An 11,331-nucleotide genomic window follows, 5' to 3' on the forward strand; every position below is an offset into this window, starting at 1 on the left:
CTTCAGACATCAATGAATGTTCAACGACGCCCTCCGTTTGTGACGTGAATGCCGATTGTGACAACACAGTTGGTAGTTATGTTTGTTCGTGTGTTGATGGTTACGTAGGAGATGGTTTAACTTGCGATGGTGAGTTTGGCTTTAAACAAAGTTGTTGGTTTTCTTTTTCTTTTTTTGTCGTTGTAAATGTTCACATTATTGTGACGTCACTGATAATAAGTTTCATCACACCTCTCATCCGATCTATACTCTAGACGTGGATGAGTGTTCCGACCCATCGTTAAACAATTGTGATTCGGCCACTGTTTGTGTGAATACAAGGGGAACATTCAGATGTGATTGTGCACCTGGTTATACCGGTTATGTTGAGAAATGCGAAGGTTGGTCCTCATTCGATAACGTATATGTAGATTGTATAAAGTGCAATATGTGATAAACATATGCCATGCTCTCGAAACCACTGCTTATTTCGCAACAATTCAGGATTTTATTACAAATATTAAAAAATTCAGAGTTGAAATTATTAAAATTTAAACGTTGATCCAATATTCTTCACTAATATTTTCAGACATCAACGAATGCGACGACCCTGACGTCAGCAATTGTTCAAACAATGCTAACTGTTCAAACACACCGGGAAGTTATAACTGCGCATGCGCAGACGGTTACCAGGGCGACGGAGTCACGTGTGAAGGTAACTAAAGTTCATATTCCTGGAAGTTTTTCTTCAACCCTTCCTACCGTTTGCATATTTCCTCCAGACAAGGACGAATGTAACGACAATCCCTGCCACCAGGAGGCGGTATGCAGCAACACAGTAGGAAGTTTCTCTTGTTCTTGTAACCATGGTTACACTGGAGACGGAGTTAAGAACTGTGAAGGTTTGAAACTTGTCATAAGTTGAACATCTTCCAATGTAGAGCTGCTTCATGAAACTTGTCATTTTTTTCCTGTTCAATTGATTTTGGAAATCATTCCCATCTGTTGCAATCGCTGTGAAGATTCCCACCTCTTATATTTTATAATACCACAATATTTCTGTGTCTTTTATTCCGAATTGATTCTTAACTTGTTTATTCCAGTTGTGACAACCACCACCACCGCCCCCATCACCTCGCCACCAGGTAAGCAACATTTACATCACGTGTCATGTTGATGTGATACGTATAATAAAGATGTTTGCGTGTAACGGTTACGTTTATGTTGCAGTGGCCGATCCTACGTTCTTCTGTCACGTGAGAAACGGACATCACTTTGAAACTTTCGACACAAGCACATACGATTTCGTTGGAGCTTGTAGTTATTTGCTGGTTGAGAATAATTGCGACGGATTAATTCCTGTCAAAGTTGAGGTGGGAAAATCTGTGAAAATCAAACAAACAAACTTGGGTTATAAAAATCATATTGAACACAAAGTCTTGCCGGCTATTTAGCTGCACTGATGAGACCTCTTGGGCCGAAACAGCTCACTGGAATGATATTGCTGGCTCCATTGCCTTTATAATAAAGAAAAGATTACTCAAGTTTTGTTGATTCTGGTCCAGTGTCGGGAGTTTTGTCACAATCCGTAGCACCAGAGCGAAGAAACCGCAAGATTTCCATGATTTGTTTTTTCAGATCGTCAAGTCGAACCCCCCCAGTGGAACCCTCCCCTCCCTACTGAAGGTTGTCATAGAAACGACAGGGGTGAAAGTGGAGTTGAAGAGAGGATTAATTTTCACGGTAAGTTGTTGTCTGTTCATAATTGTTGGGTTGTGTGTTTGTTGAAAAAGATAACGTGCTTTTTGGAGTTAGTTATATTTTACTGTTGGTATCTGGCAACATCTTGTGCTGGAACTGATTCAAATTCTTGATAGATCGATGGAGTTTTGGGTACTTCCCCGTACCTGATACAGTCATCAGGACTGCAGGTTGTTCAACTCGGTTCGAGTTTGAGGTTGGAGACGAAATACGGAATCGTTGTAACGATGAACTCTGACGGCAACGTAAAAGTTGGATTCCCTGGTTCTTACGCAGGTTGCACCAAAGGTGGGAGGCATGAAGTTGTTGGTGGTTTTGTTACATTTCCTGAACCGAAAACTCGTATGATCATAAATTCCAGGTCTTTGTGGCGACAGTGATTCTGATCCAAGCAACGATTTGGGGAACAAGCAACCTGAGGTGTTCGGTGAGCAGTGGAAAACTGACAGTGGACAACCAGGGTAAGGGAAGGTTTAGTTACTCCTCATCACCTCACACTCACTTGAGTTTAATTCGCGAGCTTTGTTTAAATGCACAACACTCAAAGGTGTTTCCTCTATCCCAGGTGTCAACCGACTGTTCAATATGATTCTTGTTCCTCACAAATACCGAGTAGTGGGGAATGTGATTGTAATATGTTTGTGGATGAAGATGGTTGCTTCTCAGCTTGTAATGTCGATTCCAGTGTCTACGTCGAGGTGAAGACCCCCCTTCCTAATATCCAAATATAAATATCAAAGTGGAACTAGTTTGGGTCTGCGGACCTCGCAAATTATTTAAACTCTGTAGGCCCCTAAAAATAAATCATACAAGAAAGTCACTATGGACCATTATTGTTCAATGCCCCCCTAAACATGAGACCCTAAACTGGAACTTGTTAAAATCTTTTTCTAGTAAATAAAAGTTTTACTTTTCACCAACAAACAAATCAAGAAAATCAGAAATTTTGCCAAAACCAATTTAATTCCACCACGTGAAGAATTGCTTGGAATATTGTAAACTTGTTTTAATGAAATTTCCAACCTGTTAATTTCACCAGGCTTGTCGCAAGGACGCCTGCAACAGCAACGCGGCTCCTGATTGGTTGATTGGTAATTTAGCCTCGTACGCAGCCGCATGCACTGATGCTGGGTTCAAGGTTTGTGATTGGAGGAAAAAATGTGGATTCGGTGAGTTGTGTTGTTACGGTTGAATAACTTTCGTGTCTCTTGTTCTGATCAAAATCACACCCATGTACAACTTCTCAAATATTTGTGTTTTGTGGGAGAAAATGTTTGTATTTTTGCCACACTGTATGCGAAAAAGTGTGACGTCATAATAGTTTAACTAGTTATTTCATGGTCAAGTGTAGATTGCGAACTTTGGTGACGTCACTGATTCCACCATGTTAAAATTTCTTTTTCAACAGAAATTCTTTGTCCGATCAACTCCAGATACTCAGAATGCGTTAAAACTTGTCCCGAACTTTGTCAATTTACTGATGATAGGAATGTTGTGAATTGTACGAAGCGGGAATGTGTGCCAGGTGATTGTGATTGTGTTTCGTTAAAATGTTTCGAATAAATCCCCTGTAAATGTAGAACTAATTTGTTAATATAGCGTAATGCTTGCATTCGTTATCAAAGGATTTCATTTGAATTTGAGCGGGAAACTTACATCCGGGAATACAGTAAATTAAAGTTAATATAACTTATATCTAAGGTTGTGAATGCGAGGATGGATTCGTTTTGTCCGGAGGAATTTGTGTACCTAGGGAGGAATGCGGTTGCCTGCATGAAGATAAATATTTCAAGGTATGACGTCATGTATAAACTCGAAACCCCCTGATTAGTTGTGGTCAAAACACCCAAGAAAGTGTGTAGAGGCAGAAACTTTGAAATCACCACCATCAGCTTTTGTAAAAAGATCGTGTCACAATAACTTAACAACGTAAAAAATATCTTTTCTTTTATTTCTGTGTTCATTGGTTCTTTTACGATTCCATGTTTTAATGCTGGATAGATGAAAAAATTGTGGTAAATTTTACAACAAAACTCTTTCCTGTAGTCTGGCGACTCTGTGGTGTTGGATAATTGTGGGAAAAAGTGTTCGTGTCGCGACGGATCAATGAAATGTGAAAATATCTCTTGTCCCGATGGAACAAGTTGTCTGGTTGGAAAAGATGGAAAGCTTGGATGTGAACCTGAAAGTAAGACAGGAAAAGTGCAAAAAATCTTGGGCGTAAACCGAAACGACTGAAGCGTGGATGTTTCTGACAAAATTTGATATTTCACCAAATAATTTATGTTCAGGTTACGGGGCTTGTCGTGCTTTCGGGGATCCGCATTATTTCACATTCGACCGAACCAGGAGAATGTACAACTTTATGGGGAAGTGCAGTTACCGACTTTCCGAGACCAAATTACCTCAGGATGATCCGCTCTGGTACAAGATTATCGTTGAACACGAGTCGAGATCCCGACCTCGAGTAACTTACACTAAATCCGCCACAGTTTATTTCGAGAATTCTACACAGATAATCCGATTCGAAGGAAGATTATTACCGAAGGTAAACTAGGGTTTAATGTCGTCTTTTTCTTACTTTGATAACTTGTTAACCAGTTCCAAAACCATTTAAAGAGTAAATCTTGTTTATTTTTGTCCCTTCCATGTTGTTTGTGAATTAAGGACATTCCAACATTTCTTCAGGTCAACGGGGTTTCCTACAGAAGTTTCACAGCTCCAAGTTTCACAGTAAGAAGACAGGGTCGGTATTACACCTTAAAAACTAACTTCGGGTTGAAAGTCGAACAAACCAGATCAAATGTTCGCGTCACCATTCCAAGCAGCTACAAGAACAAGGTAGGGAAGATATTCTGATGATTTGTTCATATATTTTGAAAGAAAAGGTTTTCAAGAAAGGAATTTAGTGAAGGTTTCGGGGAAGTCAGAATATCGAATGAAAGGAATTCTTTGTGGATTTTAACATTATTTTTTGAGGTCCTATTCCTATATATTCCGGAATTTGTAAAGAACTTAGAAAATAATTAGGTTCCATCCCAGACACCTGCTATAATGTTGTTGAATTCCAATCAACAAAAACAAGTTGGTTACGTTATTTTCACACAGGTGTTCGGTTTGTGTGGCGACTTTAACGGAGACGATAGCGACGAGTTTAGGTTACCCGATGGTTCCCTCACGCGGAAAGTAAACGAGTTTGGTATGAGCCACCAGGTGGGGCCATGTGTGGATCCCGTCCCACCTGAGGAGGTCGTGTGTTCGGATGACGACAGAACTTTCTAGTAAGTTTTTGTCAACAAATGTTAGAAGCAAACAAAACATATTTTTTTACTTTTAACAAATTACGTTGCGCAATATTTTGTTTCAAAGTTTATTTTTTTCATACAAAAAAGTCACGTGACGCACTTTGTCTGTTTTTAGTTCGAAGAAAGATGTTTGCGGAGTAATTTCCGATCCCGAAGGTCCTTTCGCGGCGTGCCACGATGAAGTTGATCCCACAGACCAGTTTGAAAGTTGTGTGTTCGATGTTTGCGAATATGGCGGAAACACAACAATCCTGGAAGAGGTGAAAACACACTCACAAACCCTCGTACATTGACCACACCATTACAATAACATTTGTCACGTGTTCCTGTGACACAGAAATTAAATAAAATTAATTTATCACAAGTTTTTGAGAATTTCTTTAGAAATTGTTTTAATTTGTAGTCAATCGCTTGTAATCAATATTTAACCAGAAAAGTTAAAAACAGACTCATAATATATCTGTGAATAAATATGATTTCTATTTTAACTCACAGTCAGTGGAGGCATACGCGCGTGAATGCCAACAGAACGGCGTCTCAGTGTGTACGTGGCGTTCTGTGACTGGTTTGGTGAAGTTTGATGATTACGTTCCATCCGACAGCCATTTCACATCATGTGCCAGTTCTTGTCCCAACACTTGTTCCGAACCTACAGCGTCCGATAAGTGAGTATTTAATATTTCTATGGATTTTTGTTAATTACGACTGGATGTTGGTTCTTGACACTTGGAGTGAAACATATCCCAGAAAGTGACGTCACATAGCTACGTCATAATGTTGTTTGTTACGTAGTTGTGAGGAGGTGAGTATAGAGGATTATGTTTGCAATCCTGGGTTTCTTCGGGATGGAGAAGATTGTGTGAGGATGTCAGAGTGCGGATGTCAACTTAATGGAGGACCTTACATTGAAAAAGGTGGGATATCGTTGTGCAAATAACTGTGGGTTGTAAGGTTGAAAGTTATGGCAATGAGAAATTGAAGTCTTGGTTTGTGTTTATTAACACTGAAAAAATAAAATATTTAATTAAAAGCCGTGGATGGGTTGCGTAGTTACTGAGCCGAAACCCTCACCAATAAGTTGGTTGTTAAACTTAATTCCCAACAAAACTGTTGATGTTTCTGTTCAAGGTCGAACTTACATGAAGGAAAACTGCACCAATCAGTGTGAATGCCTCGGAATGAACAAGGTCACGTGCCGCCTGACGTCATGTCCGGCCGCTTTGGTTTGTGGGAAAAACGAAATGGGAGAGGAAGATTGCGTCACTTCCGGTTGGTTGTGGTTGTTATTGGGGGAATTACCCGATTTTATGTTCCGATGTAGTTTGTGACAATTTGTCCCAAAATATATCGAGCCATGCTTAAAAGTAATATGGCGGAAAAAGTCGAATTTATTGTGAAAATGTTCCAAATATTATATCTTCCTGGATGCAGCCGGATGCAAGGGATCAGAGGTTCTTGATCTCGTAATCCTCCTCGATACGAGTTCCTCCATCGGTTATCGGAACTTCGCCGTCATCAGATCGTTCATCACGACTATCGTGGAAAGATTCGATGTCGGACCTTCAGCTTTGCAGGTGGGGCGGGGAGCTCTCAAGCAACCGACTGATCGTAGAATTGTGGAATTTAAAGTAGCATTTTTCCTGCTCAGTTAACTCTTGCTGAGATGCATTTTATTTGTTGGAGTTAAACGATTAATTTATGACAGTAAATAATTTGGTGAAACCTCCCTACTTCTGTTCCTGCCCAACAAAATCACCAAAACCCATTCATGCGTGCAGGTTTCCATGACTACTTACAGTCGTTATCCGAATGATCTGTGGGATTTAAATCGTTTCTCGAGCAAGGATTCGCTCTTGCGCGCCATCAAGGGGATACGGTATAGTGGAGGGGGGACTAACACTGGAAGGGCGATCACCTACGTCACTGACAACAAGTTCAATATCGCTAAAGGTCAGACAGGCATCTGAGTTGTATCAAAGTACAACTTTTTTAACTTCTTTTTCCAGAAAAAAAATTGTATTTTTTTTGTTTCCCGAAAGTTTTTTCCCCCAAAAAAATAAAAACCTTTTTAATTTGGTCTAAATTTCTTCTGACAAAAGTTAAAAAATCTTTAGGCAAAAGAAAAGATGCCAACACAGTTACCCTCATTCTCACCGACGGGGAATCCTACGATGACGTCAGCGCACCTTCGGAAGAACTTCGGAAAAGTTCGGTAGTGATCGGATTGGGAGTAAAAGACGCTAAGTTAAATCAGCTGCAGGAAATTGCTTCTCCCCCACAGTCGCGTTTTGCGATAATGGTTCAAGATTTTAGCGAGCTTAAGAACGTGGTGGACACGATATTGAACGCTATTTGTTATGTTAACAGTAAGTATTGCTGCCTTTGTACGTGAGTAGATTGGAGTTATTGTGTATTTATTTATCAATACGAAAACGAGGTTGTTTATCTTGATTTAATATAGTTTTTTTTATCAAGCCGTGTATACGTAGTCTTTACTAAACGTTATCTGCCGCCAAACAACCTTTTTTGACTAAAGATAGCTCTCTCTATATATATATGAATAAATACATATATCAAATTACCCACCTTGCAAACCTCCCATTTGTTGAACAGACGATCCATGTGCGAGTAGTCCTTGTGAGAATGGAGGTTCCTGCACACAACTTGATGAGGGGGGGTACAATTGCGTCTGTTTCTCTGATTTTACCGGGAAAAACTGCGAGATTGGTGGGTTGTGTTTTTAACCTGATGGCTTTCGGCTGGGATTTACTTGTGTTTTTAATCTTCTTACTAACAGCTATAACATTCGTAATTATGTTGAAGTATTAATACTAAACATACCAATCACTTCTACCTCCATCTGCTAAACCCCTACCGTTTGTTCACAGCGCCATCAAGTGTAGAAGATTGTCGAACGAACGCGCGACTCGATCTAATCTTCCTCCTTGATTCAAGCGGTTCGGTTGGTTCGAGTAACTTCGATTTGATGCGGAAATTCGTGAGTCGGGTGATTGAAGGGTTCAATATCGGTCCTGACGCTGTACAGGTCGGAATATCGCGATACACGCGAACCTGGACCGATCTGTGGCATTTGAATCGATACGACGGCAAAGAATCGTTGATTAAAGCGATAAAATCGATCCGATATGTAAGCGGAGGGACACTAACGGGCAACGCGCTTTCCAAAACCGCCGCCACGAAATTTACGTCACGAGCCGGAAGACGTCGCGGTGTTAAAGCGGTTACCGTGGTGATGACGGATGGAAAATCGTATGATGACGTAGCGAAGCCGGCGTTGTTTCTACGCAACGAATCTGTCGTGGTTGCCGTGGGGATTAAGGAGGCGGTGAAGGAGCAGTTGGATCGGATTGCATCTTACCCACCTGATGTTTACTCAAGACAAATTTCAAGTTTCTCAAAGTTGCAGGAATTCGCCCAACTTCTCTTCACAATTATTTGTCAAGTCAACGGTGAGAATGTTGGGGTTTATCTGAAAAAAATTATTACGAGAAAAAAATTTAACACGATTTTCATTTCGGGAAAACTCGAAACCAACAATTTTGTAGATTTTTTTTACGTCACCGATTTTATAAACTCGTTATGTTTAAGACGGACCCTGCACCCGTAACCCATGCTTGAATGCTGGGAAATGTACGGAGACAGACGATGGAAGATTTAAATGTGAATGCGCGGTTGGATATTCCGGGGAGAATTGTGAAACAGGTGAGAATCACGTGACACATATGTCAAGGCGGAACTCGATTCATTTTTGATTTATTTAATTTTGAAAAACATGAATAGAAGCCATAAATTTTACGAAAATTAAGAGTTCGTTTGAAACAAATAAAATGGTAATTGTTGCAGCCGCTGGCATGGATGTGTGTGAGCGGGAGGCGAAGACAGATGTCGTGTTTGTGATGGATGCAAGTGGTTCGGTGGGGAGGACCAACTTCGGTTTGATGAAAAGATTCATTTCCACCATAGTAAACCGGTTTAATATTGGTGCGGACGCCATACGCGTTGCCATGGTGAGGTTCAGTAGCTCTCCCGCCACCTTGTGGCACCTCAACAAGTACAACGACAAGGAATCACTCAAGCGTGCAATCGAAGGAATAAGGTACTGGTTTGATACGTCACAATAAGCTTTGTCTTTGTTTAATGTACGTTTTCTTTAGTTCAAGGTGTGATAACCACATATCGTTAAATAATACTCGTGATCGATCATGCGTAACTGTATCTAACCTAGCACCTTCGGCTCACATGCATGTTGCCGCTCACGTAATTTCATCTACTTTCACCCAGATACACTGGGGGAAGCACCTATACGTCAAAGGTTCTTCGTCACGTGGTCAACCAGGAGTTGACGATGTCAGCGGGTTTAAGGAAGGAGGTTAAACCCGTGGTTGTAATCTTGACTGACGGAAAATCCAAGGATGATGTCAGGTAGCGATTTTACTTAATTTGTAAACATCCAGTAATGCACTTGAAAAGTTTGGTGTGTGTAGGATTTGTTACACCTATGTTACTGCTATGAGATTCCTACATCGGATATATGTCGTATAGTGACGTAATAATCGATTCAGCTTTCAGCATAAACAGATGTCACGGTAGCATTTTCCTCAAATGGTCAAGTTTTTAAACCAAATTACGTGCTATTATGCAAATTGCTTACAGTCTGACACAATGGTTGTTCTTTAAAATTAACTTTCTTCCTAACCAACCCAGGGATGCTTCGTTTAACCTCCAACGCGTCGCAACATCGATCGCACTGGGAATTAAGGGGGCGGATATTCGAGAACTCAACGTCATCGCTTCCGATCCAGATTCGAAATATTCAATCAACGTCAGAAGCTTTTCCCAACTATCTCAGATTGTTGACGTCATAATAGGAGCAGTGTGTGCGTCACAAGGTAAACCTCATGTTAATTCTATATTTTCTAAATATAAAAAATTTGCCATTTCTTGGTTTAAATTTTGTTTTTTGCTCAGGGACGTTTGGTGGCGCTATGCCCACAAATTCACCCACGACATCTCAGCCTGGTGAGAATTTCTTGTTTATCCTATGTGTATTCTTATAACGCATGTCTAGTTTTGTAATGCTTTTATGCCAGTACTAAGATTTAGTTTCATATGATTGTTGTTAACCGCGTTGCTTGGCAACAGTGACGGACACAATCGGAATCTGTCCATCGGATGGGAGTTGGAGTGAATGGTTTAACGAGGATGGACCGTCTGGGAAGGGAGATTATGAAAGTTTGTCGAAGCTGAAGGAGAACGGGAAGGTCTGTTCCTCACCTGGAGCAATGCAGGTCCAAACCACAGATGGGAAATCTTATAAAGGCTCGGGACAGAAAGTTGCTGCTTCAATAACCAAGGGATTCTGGTGCATCAACTACAGTGGAAGACCTTGTAGTGATTACATGGTCAGGTATTGCTGCTCAAAAGCTGGTATGTTTTTGTAACAAACGTCTGTGGTATTAACAATGGAACCTTGACTGATTTATGAGTTTATTTCTTAGTTTACACAAAAAGCATCACGACGACAGCAGCGCCATCAAGTGACGGTACGTGATGAATAATTTTCCATTTTATCGTGTTGCAAATAGTTGTTCAATATCTTGTTTTGTATTCAATATGTGCTTTTTGTGTTCCTTGTATACCAATATTAAATAGATAACACATGTAAGTAACAATCACACAGTTGACCGCTCATGCGAGGTCACAACAAGAAATCAATATTAAAGTATGATAAGAAATATTAAACTTCTTCAATGTTTACCTGTGAAATCAGATGGAACACTTGGAACTTGTCCTTCTGGGGCCTCATGGAGTGAATGGTTTAACCAAGATGATCCGTCTGGGAAGGGAGATTATGAAAGTTTAAGCAAACTCCGAGACAGAGGAAAGGCTTGCTCTTCACCCAAAGCAATCCGGATTCAAACCACGGGCGGAATCTCGTACAGGAACACGAGACAGACGGTAAACGTGGATTTATCCAAGGGTTTCTGGTGTGTCAACTACAGTGGGAGACCATGCAGTGATTACAGAGTGAAATACTGCTGCGCTACCGCATCGACCAGATGTAAGTTGATGAATCTGCTGACAAACAACTTTGCATTCGATTATTATGGCTCCTTTAGGACTATAGTGCCGTCAAATAACTTAAACTCGCTGTATCTTTCAGACTCTTACACTGGCAGCAGCTACACGAGCTATTCCAGATAGGGGATGTCCCATTAACATCCAACTTTAAACAAGGTGAAAAAATGACAGGTGACAAATCTTT

The 11,331-nt window shown here is 40.5% G+C and overlaps 1 protein-coding gene across 1 annotated transcript in view; it reads left to right on the forward strand.

The window, feature by feature from the left end:
* The window catches only part of LOC145899821 (uncharacterized), a 55,235-nt gene extending 43,932 nt beyond the window's left edge, over positions 1-11,303 (forward strand). The window contains exons 134-168 of the mRNA XM_082988739.1: positions 7-129; positions 255-380; positions 569-694; positions 762-881; positions 1,083-1,124; positions 1,210-1,352; positions 1,618-1,722; positions 1,857-2,028; positions 2,102-2,201; positions 2,306-2,438; positions 2,780-2,909; positions 3,149-3,265; positions 3,442-3,533; positions 3,787-3,928; positions 4,032-4,288; positions 4,429-4,581; positions 4,849-5,021; positions 5,161-5,305; positions 5,541-5,710; positions 5,838-5,959; positions 6,174-6,314; positions 6,477-6,619; positions 6,824-6,995; positions 7,160-7,411; positions 7,659-7,772; positions 7,934-8,515; positions 8,655-8,768; positions 8,910-9,162; positions 9,348-9,488; positions 9,771-9,955; positions 10,035-10,085; positions 10,209-10,493; positions 10,565-10,609; positions 10,837-11,127; positions 11,230-11,303. Of these exons, the coding sequence (XP_082844865.1) occupies positions 7-129; positions 255-380; positions 569-694; positions 762-881; positions 1,083-1,124; positions 1,210-1,352; positions 1,618-1,722; positions 1,857-2,028; positions 2,102-2,201; positions 2,306-2,438; positions 2,780-2,909; positions 3,149-3,265; positions 3,442-3,533; positions 3,787-3,928; positions 4,032-4,288; positions 4,429-4,581; positions 4,849-5,021; positions 5,161-5,305; positions 5,541-5,710; positions 5,838-5,959; positions 6,174-6,314; positions 6,477-6,619; positions 6,824-6,995; positions 7,160-7,411; positions 7,659-7,772; positions 7,934-8,515; positions 8,655-8,768; positions 8,910-9,162; positions 9,348-9,488; positions 9,771-9,955; positions 10,035-10,085; positions 10,209-10,493; positions 10,565-10,609; positions 10,837-11,127; positions 11,230-11,270 (5,501 nt within the window). The 3' untranslated portion in view covers positions 11,271-11,303. The remainder of the gene's footprint in view (positions 1-6; positions 130-254; positions 381-568; positions 695-761; positions 882-1,082; positions 1,125-1,209; positions 1,353-1,617; positions 1,723-1,856; positions 2,029-2,101; positions 2,202-2,305; positions 2,439-2,779; positions 2,910-3,148; positions 3,266-3,441; positions 3,534-3,786; positions 3,929-4,031; positions 4,289-4,428; positions 4,582-4,848; positions 5,022-5,160; positions 5,306-5,540; positions 5,711-5,837; positions 5,960-6,173; positions 6,315-6,476; positions 6,620-6,823; positions 6,996-7,159; positions 7,412-7,658; positions 7,773-7,933; positions 8,516-8,654; positions 8,769-8,909; positions 9,163-9,347; positions 9,489-9,770; positions 9,956-10,034; positions 10,086-10,208; positions 10,494-10,564; positions 10,610-10,836; positions 11,128-11,229) is intronic.
* Positions 11,304-11,331: the final 28 nt, after the last annotated feature.

This window comes from Ascidia mentula, chromosome 4, assembly GCF_947561715.1.
Source record: "Ascidia mentula chromosome 4, kaAscMent1.1, whole genome shotgun sequence".
NCBI lineage: Eukaryota > Metazoa > Chordata > Ascidiacea > Phlebobranchia > Ascidiidae > Ascidia > Ascidia mentula.